The sequence below is a fragment of the Megalops cyprinoides genome, chromosome 9, assembly GCF_013368585.1.
Source record: "Megalops cyprinoides isolate fMegCyp1 chromosome 9, fMegCyp1.pri, whole genome shotgun sequence".
NCBI lineage: Eukaryota > Metazoa > Chordata > Actinopteri > Elopiformes > Megalopidae > Megalops > Megalops cyprinoides.
Window position 1 is genome coordinate 28,930,022 of NC_050591.1, and position 21,110 is coordinate 28,951,131.

The 21,110-nt window shown below is 39.1% G+C and overlaps 1 protein-coding gene across 2 annotated transcripts in view; it reads left to right on the top strand.

Annotated features, from left to right (window-relative positions):
* Positions 1 to 21,110, top strand: part of LOC118783563 (cell adhesion molecule 2-like) — a 310,327-nt gene that overhangs the window by 256,588 nt on the left and 32,629 nt on the right. For both annotated transcript variants that reach the window (XM_036537490.1, XM_036537492.1), the window contains exons 4-5: positions 15,120 to 15,272; positions 17,493 to 17,630. In XM_036537490.1, the coding sequence (XP_036393383.1) occupies positions 15,120 to 15,272; positions 17,493 to 17,630 (291 nt within the window). The remainder of the gene's footprint in view (positions 1 to 15,119; positions 15,273 to 17,492; positions 17,631 to 21,110) is intronic.

The window sequence follows — 21,110 nt, forward strand, 5'->3', positions numbered from 1 at the left end:
CTGAGGTACAGTGTTTAGAACATGATGATTCAAGAGGAGCTAGTACAACATATAAAAATCATAAAATTACATGTTTGATGATTACTAAGTAGATCAAAAAATTCTGACAGGCATTTGAATTATTTCCAGATAAAACTGGACACCCTTGAGGCAGAGTTTTATTCACATATTTCTGTCAATACAGTGTTGCTTGTTTGCCTCCCTACCAGAAAACTGGTTGCTCTTTCTAATAATCTTCTCCTCTGATCTGTGATTGGATGTCTGCATTGGCATTTGTCCTATAGCATCTCCCTCGTCATTTTAAGTTCTATAGTAAGTCTGGTCAGGAAAGTATATGTAATTTTCCTCAAGCCCTAGTTGTAATGTCTTCCCTCATACATCACACCAAACAATTTAATAAGTGTGACCCATCAATATCAAACTATGATGAATTATTGTTAAGCAAGAACAATGAGTCTGCATTTGCAAAGATGAAAGTAATATAGTAAAAGTCTGAATTAATGTGCAACCATTATAAATATATTGCATATTTTTTCTGTAGAGGGCATTGTGTGCTGGATGTCCTTGAGTGGATCAGTGGGAAGACTTTTTTTAGTCATCAAGTTGGCATAAAATTACCTCTCTATTGGTGGTGTGATCCAAAATTACAATGGCACCTTGTCCCTGGTTTAATGCCAGGTGACAAAAAATAGTCATGTGTAACTGACTGATCTGTTTAAACAACTGATGTGCAATAAAGGCAGGCAAACCCAGAGGGACAGCAGCCACACATTGAATATAAATACTTGCCAAAGCAACAGAAGTAGTGGCCAAGTCCAGCAATATAAAATTAAAAACAAGAAATACAGCGACTCATTTAATCCTGCTGGGATCAATTTTCATGAGAAGGACTTTAAGAGATAAGGGGAGCTTTATTATTACTTTATTAATTAATTTAGTGATATATTTACATTTTTACATTAAACTATGCTACTGAAAGAGAAAAACGGTAAACAAAGCTGCTTGCAATAAGCAGGACCTTAGTCTAGTCATGAGTTGCAGAATGTTACCTTGTGTCTCTTAGGAGTTACTATTTCTCCCTCAAATGACAAATGCATTGGATACAGGCAATTAGATTAATAGGTGCAGGGAAGTACAAGGTAAGTGGTGGTCCTTTTTTCCATTTTTTAAAGATTTTATGACCATGAATAATACATTTCATCCACTGGGGTTTCTTAACACCAGTGCAAGTGCCCTTGTTTGCAAAATGCTCCTGTATCAGATTAGGTTCAAATGCATCAGCACAGAGGTGTGTGTGTGTGTGTGTGTGTGTGTGTGTGTGTGTGTGTGTGTGTGTGTGTGTGTGTGTATATATATATGTATATATATATATATATATATATATATATATATATATATATATATATATATATATATATAAACAAATGAATTTTCAGATGTCGATATGTCATTCTGTAATTGATGTAATTCCAAATATGACAAAAGTTCATTGCAAATGTATAGTCAAAGGCATTTCCTGATAATAAATACAGATATAAAAGCAAACAGAGCATGACCGTTGTCCTTGTATGTTATTAGTGTGATTAATATGTGCTGGGATTTATCTCTGTTTCCATCTACTCCCACTGGAGATTACAGTAAAATGAATCTAGACCAGGTCTATACAATATCACAAAATGTATTTATTGCACATTAACCTTTTGGTTGCATCATTTATAATGCAGTGCCATATAAATCTAGGGAGCTGGTGGATGTCTGAGAAAAGCATATTTGAAATGTTTAAGGAGAGTCTTTGGTCAGTGGGGCTGTTCTGCAGCTAGTGTTGTACAGCATCAGTGAGCTCCAACTGAAAAATCATCATCAATGCGTCTTTCTTGATTGATCGTTTTGGCCAGATTTGCAATGCCAAGGACTCTATGGAGTAGTTTTAAAAAGTCACACGTTTTTCCTCAGAACACTAATCTTGGCACCATACATTGGATTTTAGAGGCAGCTTTGGTTGCCAAGGATAGAGACCTTTCTATGTTGTGTAGTAATGCTGTAGCATGCTCTGTAAAGAGTGTAGGGCACCCAGAAGAAGCTACATGTAAATTTTGAGTGAAAAGGAGAGTGACCAGCAGTTATAAGTGGAGGGTCACAACAGTTAGTCCAAATGGAAGATAGAAAGTCAGTTTGGCTTATACTTTTTATGAGAGTTGTTTATGCAGGTTGTTTTTGATCCTGCACCATGATATCAATAAACAAAGTCACCTCCGTCCAAAGAAAGGACTGCTTGCTTTTTCACCATAGATCACAACCACAAAAACAAATCATGGAAAAATTATATTTACAATATTTCAGTAAATTCAAATTAACCAGACCAAAATATAAATGAATGTTTGTGCATTGCAACAATATAGCACGTTTTTTGCAGTTCTTGAGGAGCAAGAATAAGATAATACATTGTCATGTCATGTTTCAATAAAAAAAAATAAGAGAATAAAACCCAAGTAAAAAAGTGCTAATGTATTATGAATGCGAATATATGATACCATTGTAAATATACGAACTGTAGTCTTTGTGCTCTGTATAGTTTGTGAATGTAATGTGAATTGTGCATGTGAATTCTGGTCTGTTGACTGCAAAAGATAACAAAAAAGAGAAAATCTTATGCCGAGTCCTCAGAATCTCAAATATGCTGAAAGATATTAACTTCACTGGATCACAGTGCACAGTGCACATTTAAAAATTAAAGATTTTGATAATGTGCTCTCCCACACTATATAAATATGATATAACCTTTATTCTCTTATTTACCATTGATTCCTTATTAAATTGGATATCATGGCTGATACCGTCTGAGCATTGTGGACCCAGTTAAATGAGTAACAGTCTGTCAGACCCAAGATTAGGATGTTTAAAATTTTGCTGGTTTTAATAACACCGGACTGACACTTTTCACACTCACCAAAGGCCATTAAACAGTTGACTTATTCAGCTGTCAGTCACTTCAGAACACTGCAATTTTAGACCTCGTCAGAGTTCTCTGAGATCCTCACACGCTTTGCTCATTATGGGCCCCCACTAAGGAGAGAACAGACGCAGTTTGTTAGCGAGTGCGGTTTTTTTCTCGCTCAGCGGGGCAGCCTCAGGAAAGAACGCAGGAGCCTGAAACTTCGCTCGTCAGGCGAGGACTTTGTGGGCGTCCAGTCGGAGCGCAGATGGGGTGATGTCCTGGCCCTCTGCTGGAGCACAGCTCTGAGGGGGGGGTAGCCGAAGCGTTACGACACGTCGCTGATGAGAGCAACCTGCCATTTTAAACGAGCTGCGCAGTACGTGCGGATGAGCAGACAAAGCACGAGCGACAGAGAGGAGGGAGAGGAGTGAGAGGGCCGCACGGTTTACTCACCGCCATCTTGACCTTTACTCGCACCCGACACATGCGAGTGGGAGGAGCTGCTGTTGGACGTTTCCCCAGTTCTGAAAGCTGTTCGCAGAATAAGTCCACCTTTAGATCCATAGGATCATCTGTCTCTGAGAACCAAAATATTGTAGACTGCTCTCAGCACAAAATTATTCTGATACAGAGAACCTTCTGATCCAAGGTGGATCCTATATCCTGTGCCCACCACCAGAATAAATTACTGTAGTTTTTAAAGCTAACAGCATGCAAATATTTGGTTCTTTTTTATATAGCATGTTACAGAACAGGATGTGTGCAGGTTCCTTTTACAATTGTGTAGCAGATCTTTTTACATAAATGATCGGAGTGCATCAGCAGCTGCTCGAAGAACATCCACCAGACCTTATGGAGATTTGACATCTTTTAAACATCCAGTCCCCTGAAAATCCCTAACCATATGCATATGGATGAGTGTGTCAACTGTATGTGCATTCGCTGAACTTGGCACTCCCCTGCCCAAACTCAGGCACACTCTGCTTATTAAATCATGAATAATTAAAGACTCCCCAATCGTGACCACCTCAAAGTCTCAAAACGTGTCCTTCTCCAGGGGCCGGTGGGCAGGCCTGTGGGCTGCTTCGAGCTTCAGCTCCAAAGATGGGTGATGGATTGCTGGAGTGCCAGACCGGTGCCTCATTCGTGCATTACAGCAATTAGAAAGGATGGACTTTTGCAGCTACGGGGGTAGGAAAGAAAATTGATGTGGGCCATATGTCTGCTGTTTAATTGTGGAGGCATCCCTTTAATATGTTGCCAGCTCATGAATTATTATTATTAAGAGGAACAAATGAGTGTGCAGTTGTCTTGGGTGATATTCATTATAATTTACTCTCCTTCCCATCTCCTGGGAGTAAAATAATTCAATGTGAAAGTTGTTCCAGAGAATGAAAATTGCATTTATTTATAAGAGGTGAATGTAAAACTAAGTAATGTTTTGTAGAATGGTTGTTTGTGAATTTTTTAATTAATTGAAAGTACAGTAATTGTCTCAGTTAATGTAAAGGCAATAAGTGGTAAATTGTGATAAACTACCAAATGTAATTTCTGTCTCCTTTATTAGCTTTATAACAGTTAATTGTGGGATTTATCTGACATAGACTTGTAACACTGTATATACATATATATATATATATATATATATATATATATATATATATTTTTTTTTTTTTTTTTTTTTTTTACAAAACAATTTACAGAATTAAATTAGTCCTCATTCCCTATACCAGATGTTTACGGCTTACAGAAAACAGTATTTGCTGAATTTTCCATTCACCTGAAATTGCAAAGGTCACCATACAAACCTGGGTTTTAATTGCCTTTTAACACTCAAAAACACATTATACCACATTGCTACAATTATGTATTCATTAAAAACCCTCATTAGATCAGGATATTGAGGAATAATTTTGAAAGATGCAGTCACTGCAGAGGGAGCACATTGAAACACATTTGCAGCACTATTAAGCTAAACAGATGTCCTGAGTCAAGGTGACTGAACGCCGCATTACAGCAGTGGATTGAACACTTGGCTCAGAAGTGTAAAGATGTGAGACTAGTCTCACCATGATTCCATTGATGCTTTATGCCAGTATTGAATGAATAGAGACACATCTCCTCCACAAATCAGTGCACCACAGAAATATCTGCTCTTTTTTCATGTGCCATGAGAGCCAGGTTCTAATGCACATCAGTGGCCTTGCTTTCCAGGCTTACATGAGGATGTTCAATAGGAGAGGGAGAATTACCACTCAAGCCCTTGGACATAAAGTTGGATCTCAGTGATTAACTCAAGGGCCCTTATTTAAGGAAGGGTAACACATCTCTCAAACACTGATGCAACTCTCTTGCACTGTTATCAAAAGTCTCTGGCACTTTTTCATTTTAACTGCATAAGTGCGCATAGATGTGCAAAGTACATGTGGACTGGGATTATCTCTTTAAAGAGGGGAGGATGTGATGGATGTATCTGTGCGCTAGCCAATCAGGACAGCTGCCACATTGACTTTGAAAAAGGCTGTGCCCCAGTGAACTTTTTGTTGTTTATTGTGAAAAAAAGTCAATATGTTCACTAAATAATAGCTTACAGCATGACACTCATAGCACACAATTTATGCTTTGGACATATGGTTTACATGACTGGTACTAGAAGGGCAATGCACATGTACTGAAGGACTGCAGAGTCCTGCTGAGTGTGCTCTGGCCTGATGCATGTTAAAAGACATTTATGTGGCCAAGGTATGCTTGAAATAACCAGTACAATGTTGATTTTTTGTTATATGTCATCGATAAAGGACATAAAGGAAACCAATCTTGATACCTTGTGAGAAGACATTCCATTTTCAATAAAGGATTATGAGAAAAATCAACAGTTATTGGATGAATAAAGGAAGCTGTGTGGAAGTTTTCCCTATCTGTTCTGTAAATCTTTACTTCTTCATTTTTGTCATCACCCCTATTGGGTGTTACTGCAAGGTTACACTTTTAAATCTGCATTTATGTTAAAAATACCTTTCAGCAGCAGGCTTTTAAGATCATATGAGTACTACTGCACTGAGCATTTGTGTCAGTTTATACCCCAAAGGTTCACACCCCTGTCACATCTACTCAGCAAAAGTTCTAAGAAAATCAAGCAGCTGTTATTTTTACTGTTTGTGCAGTCCAAAAATAACAACAGAGTACGTAGCCTGCTGCTTGAGGTTACAGCGTCTATCATTAGCACCCTTTAGACAGGGACCAAGATCCAAGGGGGAAATCAAGCAAAGGCTGGCATTTTAGGAGGGGTTTATGGGAGCGTTATGTGAACAGGCCTGCATTTCTCCATCAGACCCCCCTGTGCAGTAGCCAGACAGGCCAAGTGGAACAGCTCTTCCCACACCACATGCATTCACTGGGGCCAGCACCCCCCCCCCCCACTATCCATATCATGCCACTCAGCTGTGCTAGGCTTTGTGACGCATGATTTGAGCTTCCCTTTAGAGCTGAGGTCAGCAAATGCCCTCGGTTCAAATGTGCCTTGTACATTGCATGGATGGTCTCCTCAGTGTTGTGCTGCATATGGATTCCAGCACACTGTGAGGCAGTCTACCAGACCTGTTCAGGTGAGAGACTTGAGGCCGGCAAAGGCCTTCTGTTTGCAAGGCCACACAAACATGATCCTCCAGACATAAGAGCAACAGAAAGCAAGAGGAACTTACACATGTGTTTTAGGTTACTGTCTCCTTGCATAGAAAGACAAGCACAGCTTGTATCTCCCTGGCTGGCACCCAGAACATTGGGGCGGTGTCTCTCCTTTCACATGCCTCTTTGTCCCCACACAACACGCCATTTATCTTTTTGTTGTTGTTGTTGTTGTTTTTTAATTGATTTTCTGCAATTCAGCTCTGGAAGAAAGTGATGAGCCAAATTAAATAAATACTGTAAGTTCCTGAAGAGAATTATAAAGTACAAATGTAATATGGGGTCTCTGACTTTATTATTTGCAACAAAACAGTGCATAAGACAGACATTAAAGTGCATGGACTGTGTGATGGCTGTATCGAAGCACAAAATTAATGAGCACTGTGCCAGAAGAAAGTGCGATACCCATTTATGTTCTCTCAGTTTGTGGCCACTATATATTGTTAAATAGCCTTTTCGTGTATAGCCCCTCTGTGCCATGATCTCCTGCTTTAGGTTCATGTGCAATGCATTATTCTGTCAGAGTATGTTAGGGAAGAAATGATCTCAGGGGGTTCAACCCATGAAATGCACCTGAGTGCACATTCAAGTGTACGTTGAGAGCATTGTTAAATCCATAAATCCTAAATGTACATTTTTATTTTATCATAAAAGACAGATTATTTTATAATCAGAGACAGGTTTGTGTTCTGTTTGAGGACTACTATAAGTTATGTTGGTCTATTTCCACTTGCCAAATCACTATAACAAAAATAACTTCAGTTATTAGTCTCTGCTCTTTCAATAATCATTATGATAATACTGACATTACCACAAAAGCAAACTAATTAACAAACTGATGTAAGTCTTGTTCACTAATCCACCAAAAAATGCAGGTGAACAGGCAATTGCACTTTCAGACTCAACTGGCCACACCCCATTTTAAAATGATCTCAGAATGGAAGCCCCCCTTCCTGTCAGAATATTAAAACTCCAACTTTTTAAAGTGCTTTCTTTACCCAACAATATCCCCAGTCCCCCTTATACTCATTCAGCCATCATAAGACAAGTGGAAACAAGTCTCATGGCTACAGCCTGGTCTGAAATCTCATCACAGAGTCTAATGGGATTTTAAGTGCAGTGCATTACCTGGAGCTAAATGGACTCATAATAGGATACCCAATGCCCACTGCTGTTCTTTTGTTTAGTTCATTTTGTTTTATGTCTTTTTCATCCTGTAAATATATATTTCTAAGGTAATATTTTAAAAAGAAGAACATACCCGATTTCAAGAGGATGTAATTCCTTCTATTCTATTCAGAACCATGAAAGAAAAAAGTAAAAGTGATTTCTAGGCCACGGACAGATGAATGTGAAGCACTTTATGCAAACAGATATTACAACTGAAAAACACCATTTAATATGTTGTTCCTTACCTTTCAATGAGTTAGTATACTGTATGCCAGACCCCTAAACCCATAACATATTTCAATACATCTCACCTAGAGCCTTGCACTCTAGAACACAATGTGTTTGGAGACTTTGAGCAGAGGCTTCTTTATAAATTACATCAGATTAGATGCTTTGAGAGAGCACTGATGCCTAAAGAGCCTACCTGGTTTTGTACAGCGATTGATCTGGGATCTGCATCCTTTGCCCATGCATTATTTCAGCACTTTAACTTAAAAGCACTCTCTGTTTGTCTTTTTTTCCCCACTGTGGGCTGTTGGTGACATGGACACTGAAGTGATGTGCAAGTTGAGGGTTACTGAAATTTATTGGAGAGGTGAGAAAATGTATACCAGCTATTTTGCAGGTAGAAAATAACATGAAATTGTGATTTTTTTTTTTTTTCATTTTCATTGTGATTTTTTCTTCTTCTTCTGGCAATACACCCTTTTATAGATGAAGGCTTTTAAGTGATTTTAAAGATGAGAATGTCTGAGGGAACAGACAGACAAGTAAAAATCCATAGATCCATAGCAATATCTTGAAACTGAGGTGTCATATGCCTGGTAATCTTACAGAGGTTTCTCCAATCACAAAATGCAGCAGTAGTCCCAGAAGGCTGCACTGTAGATCTTTAAGAGTATAAAGTGCATGAACACATAATGTATTTTCTTCACAGGTTGAGCAAAAAAGAATACACTGAAGAAGTGGGTGAAAGAAAGTAAAATAAACACAACTCTTGAGCTTTTTTCAGCTGGCGTATCAGTGTTCACATGATTTGATGAATAGTTTTCTCACACATAGGTAAAATCTGACAATGTATACAATTACACTTTGTCAGATAACAGATTTCATCTTGCTCATCTCTGGGCTGAACTAGAGAAGATGCATGGCAATACCACTACTATCTGCAAGAACAGTTTCTAGGTTACAGCATATCAGCAGTTAATTAGTTGTATTGCTTTACTCCCTATAGTGAGAGTGGTTTCACAGCAAGGTTACACAGCTGAATTGTGAGTATTTGCTGTGTATCCTCCAAAATGTATTGAGTCTTGTCTGACACCTATCCTACAAGGCACTCATTAACTGCTATAGAATCGCACTGCATATATTTGAGGGAAAGCTGTTGCCCAGCAAGCCCTCCATTCTATATATACTCTCAGAGCAGAATTGCTTTGTTCCCTGGAGATGGTGTCCAGGGAAGATGGTGTGCATTGTTATACTTGGAGAGCTATTGAAATTCAGGCCCCTCTGCTCAGACAGGATTCTCATTTCCCCTCCCTCTCTTTCATTCAGTGTGTTTTTGCACGTATTGGTCAACCTCATCTTTGTCTCCTCCTCGTATCTGACATTGCCAAGCCTTCCCGTGACAATTGGTGTGGCTGGTAGCCAGTATGCAACAGAGCAATGGTATCTGCAAGATGGAGGGCTCCAGCAAATTAAATGGGTATATAATTTCAATAATGCATTTGTTAGAGATGGTTTGTGCAGTGTGACTCATATCTCCTTACTCATTTGCCAGACGCATACTAGAGCTAATGAAAGACAGACCCCTGCCTGGGACAGCAAGGCTGAGCGCTCAACAAAGATCAGGGTGCTAACTTCTGATTCCCCAGCACATGAAAGTTTCCCTCAAACTGGAAGAACATGCTTTTTTGGTCTTGATTGCAGCCATCTGTGTCAAAGAAAGCGTCTCCAAATCTGCAGCAACAGCCCCGGAATCCAGCCATGATAGCCCCACGGAGTCAGTAGGAAAAGATCAGCCAGCAGCCAAAGTGGCCCAGTCACAGAGTACAGAGCCAGCGATGCCCCTGGACACTGCATGCAGAGTCACACCGAGGCCCATTGCCAACTGGGGGAACAGACACGGTTCTCCACAGCTTACTGGCACTCCACATTCAAGAATGGACACTCCCAGGCTACACCCTGACAGAGTGCTCAGGGCTCATGGGTGAATACAAAGGTTCATACTGCAAACAGTATGCTACTGCCATGTGCTTCAAAAGGCCACATGCTTGATTAAGAATCTGGGATTATGCAGGGATACAATTATGAATGTATAAAGTTGAAACATGAAAAAAAAAGCTGCCCTACTTTTCAGTAATTCTCAGGTTTCCTATCCAACCATGCTAACCCTAGTTCCGCAGTAGCAAACGCTCCCAGTAAAAGCTTAATTAATAAATACGGCACCAACCTGAATGGAGCCTCGTGTTGTAGATTCTCCCTCTTTGTCACGTCAGCCAATGAGGCGTAAAATCCATCCCCATAGTGGCAGGTTTCAGGCAGGACATCTGGTCCCGTCGTCCGCGCTGATGGACTTTCCTGGCTATGGCCTCTATCACACCTGTCCACGCCACTGTACGGCCAATGCAGTGTGCTTTACACCTCCATGCTTGTCAGTCTCTGGTGCTCAGTTCAAAGGTGTTTACACACATTCATATACTGTTTCCCCAGTATATGTGTGTGTGTGTGTGTGTTTGTAGGAAGTGGGGAGGTGGTATCTATCAAATAGCTGCTATGTATAAAATTGTTGACACATAGCAGCTAGTCCAAAATCATTAAATGACCACCAACATTCCTAGACTGTTTATCACTACAGTTTTTTAAAGTCCTACGTCAGTTCCCTTTATTTATTTTGGACACTATATATTTATTCATTTATTTATTTTATTTTTGTTTCTTCCTGTCGGGGTAGAGGGGAAAAAAAATCAATGAAGCGTTAAGACGGTGCATGAATGTTGCTTACTGACATGGTCTGTGGTCTGGAAGAATGTCAATGAATCGAGGGAAACAGTATTTTGTTTCGACGAGTGGGCTTTAAAAATATGCGGTACCCTAGAGGGAGCCGAAATGTCAGCAAGAGTTACTGATATGAGGCGGCCTTGGGAAGGCTTCCATCAGGGTAGATGTGCATCTCGGCTCACTGCCGGGATGCAGGGAGCCCTGGAAACAAGGTCAGGGTGCAGATTTATACTGCCTTCTAAGCAGAATGAACGGTGCCGGAGCTGTTTGGGTGTGTGGAAATGGGGCCTTTTCATCACATTGGTTTCCTAACACACCAGAAAAGAGCTTTGTCAGCCAGCGCTCATTTAATTCTGATTGTTATAGATTGGGTCAGAGTTGTACTTCAAGCTTAAATTCTGCACTGTCACAGAAGGAGAGTGCATATCCTCAGCCTTTTTAATCCTAGATCCACCTCTGTCTATCAACCTGTGCATAGATATAATGTACTTTGATATTGAAACATACTGGAATTGTGTATCCGGAGTATTTAGTGTATTAAGCATATACAATATACCTGATATTTTAGCATATTAGTGTTGAACATTTTCAGTGAGTCAATATTATTAAGGTGGATTTGTAGCTAACTAACTGTTATTTCTTCAGTATACTGTTGAATGCTAGTTAGATATACACAGACCACAAATCTACCCAGCATTAATTTCTGAAGAGCAAAAACAATGTGGAAATTGACTGCCTGCCAATTCTCTTCAGCCAGTGTTAAAATCCCACTTCTGTAGGTTGCCAGGTTGTTGTTTTTTCCCCCTGTCTGGTTGCTATGTTTCTGAAGACACAGAGAAGTTAATGTACAGTAGAACAGAAAACTAACACAGGCTTAGCAAAGTGGGATGATTATCAATATATTATTAATGGAGTGCGTAAAATATGTCATCTTAAAATTATTGTTGCTAGTGGCATAAAACCATTTCACAAACTACATGGTATACTTTATTTAACGTAGCATCTTTCATACAGTATTTTGCAACACAGTGTGCTTAACTGCATATCTAAGTATTGTTCAGAGTGATAAAACAAGATGAGCAAAAATAATAATAATAATGCAAAAAATACTATTAAAATTATTAAGCATGTGTCCAGGGCGCCGATTACAGAACTTATTATTGATTTATTAAAATATTCTGTGTATTTATGAGATTAGATGTGTTATGAAAAATGTCTTTTTCCATTCTTACCACCATGCATATTTATCAATCATGTCATAAATTATGGGGTAATTATGCATTATGATTAGGTCATCGTAGTTGTGCTGTTGCTTGTGGATAGTTACGATTTATCATGAGCATCAATAAGAGACAAATACAATTTTCCTGGACCCAAGTAAATAATCATTTCCACCAAATAAGTTTTCCTGTGTTTGTAATTAAAATATGAGTGCAGTTTCTTGCATTAAAGGCAGATTATTAATTACCATACATTAAGGGTACATCTGTTTCACTCATAAACACTGCCTATAAATGGTAAAGACCTCCCAGGCAATTCCAAGGAATGCATCACTAATTAATCACATTAGCCTAACGAGTGATTCCCTCCTAAATATACTGTAAACTGAAAAATATATGTTTGGCATATTTATATATACACTTAAATTTATTAATATGGACCATAATAAAACATCTGTTGTAGGCTTGTGCGGTGGGTCACTAAGGTTTTTTGTAGGTGGGTACCCCGCTTCATCAAGACTCTCAGCCTAGTGTAGTGCTTGTGGATTTATTAGTTGTAGCAGTTGATTTTTTTTTTTTTAATTGCAATGTATTAAGCGATGCTTCAAATGGAAACCTTTCTAAATGGAAGCAGTGCAATTTATTTATGAGTCATATTTATCAGTACTAGTGTCAAACTTTTTGCTTTGTCCTTTTTGATGATCTTACCTGTATGTGTTTATTTGCATTTTATGTATTTATGTTTTAGCTTGTCCCTTATGGAACAAAAACAGAAATGTATTTCCCTGCATTTATGCAATAGAACAAGCCTGATGGAATCAGCTCAGCTGCTTTTGAATCACCTCCTTCTGTCCATGTGCTCCTGGTCAGTGCATGAACAGCCCTTTCTTTCATGTAAGCCAGGCACCTTATCAACATTTGGGACATTGTGTACTTCAAAACAGCACAAAAGCAGAGCTCTCGTTGTCCTCCTCATCTCTCTCTCTGTGTCTCAGAGAGATACAGGGATGCAGGGCGATGGAAGTGTGTCATCTCACCCACGCTTTGATCGCTGTGTCACTGCGGGACTCCAAACTCCCTATCTCTGAGGCCCTGCACAGTCTTTAGTTTGACTTCACCACCTTCCCTCTCTCTCTCTGAATCCTCCCCCATTGGTGCAGACTGCCAGAACTTCCAAGCATCTGCCATCACACTTGAAAGTTCACATCCGAGGACTTACATAAAATAGCTGGCCTGGTAGCCAAGCGTGCTGGAATTCAGTCTGCAGTGTCGATATTTTCAGCCACTTGTTTTCATTCCCTAGTGTATTTAGTGCACTGGAAAGCATTTTTGAGAACCCAGACAGTTTATTGTGAGTTGTTTACTCTCATGTTTCTAAGGTCCTACAGTACTTAAATCATTTTATTATTTAGCAGACCAAGTAAAACTACAGTTTGCTGCAAAAGTTCAACACAAGTAAAAGATGTAGCAAGCAAAGAACGTGTGTAACTTTATGGATCCCTCTAAAAGCTGATATGAATAAAATAGTGCTTATTGCTACAACAAGTGGGAAGTTAAAAACAGAATTACTTGCTTTACTTGTCACGCATTTAGCTTGGATTGGCCTGTATAATGGAACTCATTTTCAGCTGCCTCAGAGCAGAGAATGGCCAGAGGGACCATTACCCAGACCCTAGAGGTGCAGGGCTTAAGGTTTTAAAATGTGCGATTTATTAAATTAAGAGCTCCGGTGCCGGGTTTTTTGTTATTATTATTCATCCTGTTGTATGCGCCGCAGCAGCAGGTGATCATATATTGAAACACTGTCTCCCCTCTGCGAGCCCTGACAGCTTCCAGATGACCTTTTCGAGCCTCAGCATGCATTCCGGCCGCTGCACTAGGCCTGACCCCTCTCTAATGAAGGCATTACGCGGGATAAATCATTTGCAAAATTTAATCATGGGCACATCAATGGGAACTGAGAGATTGATTGTGGGGGTCTCAGACTGCATCGACACCTTCATAATGGATAAATATGAACATGAAAGAGGGGAGGTGCAGAGCTTTCCCTCTGGTTAACAAGTGAGTAACGCTAATGCACATTCTAAGAATATCACAGACCTCCTCAGAGGGTGATCTGTAAACGTAGATGTTCATATTATGTCAGGTTGTCAAATGGTTCTGATGAGACCTGAGGCTCCTTTGATGAAGATACCCTCAGTTCTGCATAGGATACACATTCATTATTATCACTGTAAAAGATTGTTGAAGCTGATATTTGAGCTTGCTGCCGAGTTGAGGATTTATTGACATAACTAGCAGCATTATATTGCAGTCTGATTCTCTATTATTGATTTTTGTAATATGAAAATGTATGTACAGCAGTGACATATTTAAGCTGTGAGTACTGTTAAATGATTATCATATATCTACATTTCGATCTACTTTTTTGTCATCTGTTGGTCAGTTTTGTTTTTAACATTCTTTGATGAGCATGTTTAATTGTTTGTTATTGTTAAGTATACATAAATACAGCGAACCTTAAGGCACATTAGGTCCTGTGTTCACATTTACACCAATTAAAACATGGAATTTCAATGAGACAAAAAAACCCTCAGTGGTTGATCTTTATTGCTCTCTCAAAGAGTAGACCTGAAATGTAATTGATTCAAATATCAAGGGCCAAAATCTGTTAAGCCATTAGAAGCTGTAATTTCTCCAGATCCATATTTCCTGTGACTTCTGACGCTATCTCATTATAACTCTCATTTAGCCTTTTACTGTATGATTGATTTCAACACACTTATTAATTTATGTTGGGAACGAACTTCGAAAATGTCAAATTGCTAAGCCCCATTTTATTTTTTTCCTTACACCAGGGGTTATGCAATCCAAAATGAGAGAAAAATGTAAAAAGCATTTTTTTTCTCTCTCTGTGTGTGCATTAAACAGGATTATATGTGATAAAATCTATTTTCAAGGTAATTGGGAGGTATTAAAGAGCCCTTGTGAATCTTTGATCCTTGTCATGGCTATTTGCATAAGTGGTGCATGTACTATAAGTGAGGTGGCTGTCCTTGTAATAATGGCTTTTCAAGATCACTGACCATGTAAAATGCCCCCCCCCCCAGCCCTGAGGGACAACCGGATCGAGCTGGTGAGGGCATCGTGGCAGGAGCTGACCATCAGCATCAGTGAGGTCACTCTCTCAGACGAGGGACAGTACACCTGCTCTCTCTTCACCATGCCCGTCAAGACGGCCAAGGCCTTCCTCACTGTGCTGGGTGAGTGTTGCATGACACTTCTATCAAGTAAATACTTTTTAACAGAAAGTCACCACCAAAAAAATATGTTTTCAACAGCATTTCCAGAATTGTTACTCAGATATACAGTACCAGTCAAAGGTTTTGACACACCTGATTAAAATAATTGTAAACATGCATTCAAAGACATTTTGATCTAAAGACATATGCTTAAACGCTTGACATTTGTTTCTTAGACAAATCTAAACAGTGAAATTGATGCCTATGTATGAATTTCTTTCCAAAAAATGTTTTAATTTCAAAAATATATATTTTGGCCACTTTGAAGAATAAGATTTCATGAGTTTAACACTTTTTTGGTCAGTACATAATTCCATTAGTGTTATTTCATAGTTTTCATGTCTTTACTGTTATTCAAAAATGTGGAAAATAGTAAAAACAAACAAAGGTGTGTCTTTTGACTGGTACTGTACATGTTACCCTCCACTTCTCAATAGCAGAATAGCATTAACTACCATTAACTTCCAAGTTTATTGCTTAAATCACAAACTGACATATAACGCACACTAAATTGACTATACACTGCTTCTTTTGACGGATACTATATGTCCAACCAAATCAGACATTTCATTTCACGAAGCCTTACTCTCCCAATCTGAGTGCACGGTTTGGAGGTGCAGCCATTTTAAAAAGCTGGAAACAAGCGTCCTTTGTTTTATTAAATGTGTATTCAGTGCCTCTTTATCCATCAAGGGCTTGAGATGAGCCAACACGCCAGCGGAGTACAGGTTTATTATAACACGAATATAAAATTACCGCCTGGCTATTACAATGTTTTATTCTTTTGCTGAAGGCCACTGAATACTGTAGTTGTTTTTGCTGGTCTGTTCATTTACCCTCAAGGATGAGTGTTTAACAATTACATGATTAGTTCTGTGCAGGTTTGCTTCTGCCCTTTCTTTCAAGTATGGAGCTGGAACAAGTGGGAGTGGGCCAAAAAAAAAGAAAACAGTGGAACTAATATTTTTGTTTCACTGTGGAGATTTAGAAGGGACTTAATCACTTGCCGTATTTCTGGAATACCTTTGGTAAACTGTCTTTCCCCAATAATCTTTAGATAACCCCAAGCAAAAGTATGCTCTTTATCACTACTGACATATTCTTTGTTGTAACATTTCCCACTCAGCGCAGCAGACGCTGTAGCATTTATATGTGCTTTGGTTATAATTACAAGTGACATTCATCCTCTCAGATCAAAACCAGTGTAGCGTAACACGCTATTTAAAACAACATTTACATTTATTCATTTGGCAGACGCTTTTATCCAAAGCGACTTACAGTTGTTTTTTTTTTTTTTACAATGTTATCCATTTATACAGCTGGATATTTACTGAGGCAACTGTGGGTTAAGTACCTTGCCCAAGGGTACAGCAGCAGTGTCCCAGTGGGGATTGAACCAGCAACCTTTCGGTTACGAGTCCTGCTCCTTAACCATTATGCTACACTGCCGCCCATACAACGTGAAGCTCACTTTTGTTCCACGTCAGGAAATATCTGTGGTGGTTTTTCGCCCATAGCTTTAAAATATTTAGTTTGGACTATGAGTGACTCACATGTTGGAGCCACAGTTCACAATTCACAATTTGCTTTTGTTGCAGTTTGAAAGCATTCTGTTACATCACTGTTTATTCCTAAACTAATTATGTGGCCAATTAGCTTGCCGGGTTCTAATGATTTGACCTACACCATTAAAGCCATTAGGGAGCTGTACATGACAACAAGCCTACAAAAAATTAAAGCCTGTTCAGTCTGGACAGGATGCAATTAAATTGTGCAATGTTAAATGATGCAAACACAAATAAATAAATAAAGACAGAATGCATCTGCAAAAAATTACCCAACAGCAGTTAGTGTCAACCAAATGTCAGGGGGAAGGAGTCCAAATACAATTCAATTGCTGAGGTCACTGGCACTTCAGGAAATAACAACAACAACAAAAGCTGGAAGGGAAGATAGACACGACAAAGTCTTCATTAGGGGTTTTAGCTGCTGAATTGGCAAAAAGTCTTGTATAGAAAATCAACAGAAGAGTAAGCATGGAAAAGAAGAGTGAAATATATAGCAATGATCCTGCCCACACAGTGCAGCACATTATCTGTGGGTATGTAGTGGACTGCAGTACTTCAGGGATGGTGATTAACAAGTATCTTTTCTTAATTGTTTTTTTTTTTCAACTTTTAGGAGTTCCAGAGAAACCTCAGATCGCTGGATTCACAAAGCCAGCCATGGAAGGTGATGAAATTACACTGACCTGCGTAACCTCTGGGAGCAAGCCTGCTGCTGACATTCGATGGTTCAGAAATGAGAAGGAGATCCAAGGTACAGGCACTCCACTATACTACAGAGAGTATGCTAGCGCTGTAAAGAATAACTAATTGATCAGTCCAATTTCCCTAAGAAAGCTAATATAGTATATGAAATGAACTAACGGATTGATGTACTTCATGCCAGTTCTACAAGGGCTACCATCCACAAATAAATTAAATTAAATAAATTAACTGTATATAGCCAGCTAAAAAGATTTAATTAGCCTGCTACCTAGTTTATTATTATTAGCTTATTTGCTAGCCAGCTGGCTAGAGTCACAAACAAAACAACAAGCTGTCTAACTAATGAAAAAAGCCTTTAGTATGATTTTACATCCAGCTAACCAAGTTTGTGCGAAAGGCAGGTTTGCTGAAAAGGCAGGCGCCAGATATTGAACATGTTAGGTAGGCGGCAGGCTGGCTAGCAATATTTCTGGCTAGATTGACTTTCAGTTTTTGTTGATGCATGGAGGGCTAAACTTATTATCCTATTACCTTTTTGAGAAGGCTGCTTGTAGTACTGCGTCCTCAAACAGACCTTGCTCTCAGCTGAGAACTGTCTCATTGTGGAACTGTACACATCCTGTCCCCGTACTGTCGCTGTACCTACTGTATGCACTTTTGTAAGTCGCTTTGGATAAAAGCGTCTGCTAAATAAATAAATGTAAATGTAAATGTAGCAAAAATAAAACAATAGGAACAAGATTGAAACTATTTCTCATCACAGAAAATGACTACAGGTAGATAGAAGTAATATGTAGTAATATATGGAGGGGGTCTCAGGCTTGGACTGCATTATGTTCATTAGGGCATTTAGGTTTGAGCAGATGCCAGCTTGCAGTGTGACATTGAGTGCTGTTGTACCGGCTGCAAGAAATGAAATGAGAACTTAATCATACTGTGCTAGGTCAGCTAGCTTTTGCTCCATCTTGTGCTAGCCTGATTCCAGGTCTGTGAAAAGGGTTTAACAGTGGTGTTGCATTACCAACAGTGCCTCTGAGTCACCAGGACAAGAATAAATAAAGTCCAATATTTCTCTTGCATTTTTATCTGCCCAATGATCTCACCTTTCCATGGTATATCATGCCCTCTCTCATTTTTAGGGTGAAATTTTCCAGTGCTTCCCATTTAAACCTGTGTCATTTTGAGGGAAACTATATCCTGCCGTGACTATAATTTTGCACTTTTGATGTAATACCATGTGGCCTTATGGAACTTGCATAACATTGCATTGTATTAAATTACATGCATTTGGTAGATGCTCCAGCGTAAGACAACAGAAGTGCACCCACCCATGTTATATCAGCAACAGGGCCAGGCCTGGTTAACAACACTTAACACAGTGCATGCACAACCCCATTCAAGCATTAACACAAGTTAACTTATGTATTCCCACTCAAAATGCAACATCAGAAGTCACATATTGCTTATGGCATTAAGCTTATGGTATTAATATTACATTGCATTAATAAAACATATGTCATAATGAAATTTTCAGTCACACAGGTTCCCCTGCCAATTTGGCAAGCAATTTTGGATATAAAAGTTTTAAATGACAATTTACCACACTGTGATTTCCCTTTTTTGCCCTCAAGGATTTTTGGAGGAGGTTAAGTAATCTTTCCCACCATGACGACTCATATCTTCACAAACTCTCACCCTGGAACCATGAGTTTGCGACTGAATGAGGTGATAAAAATGGGATGAAAGCCCACCCGGTGGATTAAAGCTTTTACCTGATAATCCCTGTAGAAACCCCTACAGACATTTCCGTCCAGTTTTTCCAATCTAAACTTGAAGTCTGTGTCCCTGGCCCTGAAGGCTATAATCCATACACGTGAGATTCCTCATGTAAAGTGGGCGGCACTGTAGCAAAGTGGTAAGGAGCAGGGCTTTTAGCCAAAAGGTTGCTGGTTCAGTTCCTCTCTGGGGCCCTTCTGTTGTACCCTTGGGCAATTACTTAACTCACAATGGCCACAGTGAAAATATGCAGCTGTATAAGTGGATGACATGTAAAAATGGTAAATTATGTCTCTCCCTCTGGATTAGAGTGTCTGCTGAATGACAGTAATGCACTAATGCAATGATTTCCTCCACACACATGATGATATACCAAGAGCCAAAGATGCACTTTGTAAGGACAATGAAAACAAGCCATGACTATGTCACTGTCATTTCTGAGGTGTCCCAACCAAACTGGCAGCAACAGGTTGGATTGTGAGAGCCACTGAGGTCTTACATTTACATTTATTCATTTGGCAGATGCTTTTATCCAAAGCAACTTACACGTGAGACAGAGTGCAACACAAGCAAATAGCCATATAAGCCAGTCAACAATATTAGAAGTGCTGCATGACCAGGTTTCCACAGTTGGTCAGACAAGGTGCTTGTCTGACCAACTAGCTAGCAGAGATACAAGTGCATGAAACCATAGCAACAGTATCTTCCATAACATTAAGAACCAAGCGAACCACAGGCTCTGATCCAAAGTCTGTGTTCTGCATTAGAACCAAGTGTTACTACACTGTTTTAAACAATGTCATGGATAAATTCATGGCACCAGGCTGACTATCAGAGGCTTACTGCCAGGCCAGAGCTTAAATCAATCTCACCAATTAAGACTTCTGTATCATCCACTCTTGATGCACTACGGCATGTTGTCTATCAGCAAAAGCACTTTGCTTCTACCATGGTTTGTGGTTTGAACTGTGAATTATTAGAAAAAAATAACATTACCCTATCCGTCACTATGTTTAATTTAATCTGAAATCAAAAATGCTGTCCATATCATATAAACTGTAAACATAAAGTTTTTTTTTTTTTTTTAATTCATAAACTGATATTCCCCAAGATTCTATTGTATGAATTCTATTGGCTCCAAAATGTTTCAGTTAGATGTCCATCATTTTGAAAAGCATGCTCCATGTATGTGTTGTCATGGTATGTTTTGATGACATTGTTTGTCCATAATCTGATAATCTTGTGGTCCTTCCTAAATTTACCATATTTATGACTGCTGCAGTGTTTTTTCTTTCTTTTTTGTGCAATTTCATCCAATATTGCAGTAAATTGCATTTTTTTTAATTTGATTAATTTTATTCATGGTTGCTTAGCTACTCCTTCATATGGTGTTTAGAGGCGATAGGTTGCCTGTGATGAGAGTGAATCTGACATTCCTCTCTTTATTGAATAGTTTTCCCGTAGAACATTTCTAGGTGGATCATTCTGCCCAGCTGGATGGTATGATTGATGGGACGAGACTGAGATGAGCCGCTCTGGTTGAAATGACATGCAAGACCAGGCCAGCAGCAAAACGTAACATATCATCACAGCCTCCCTGTCTGTCAGTCTGGCAAACGGCAATGAAGGCAATCTCTCACAGAGATCAGGATTTGCAGATAAGGGAAATTCTACATTTTAAGTCGAATGTTGAGGAATTCAACATATCCATAGAGCAGCCACCAAAAGTCACAGATATGGTGTAATCGTCCGT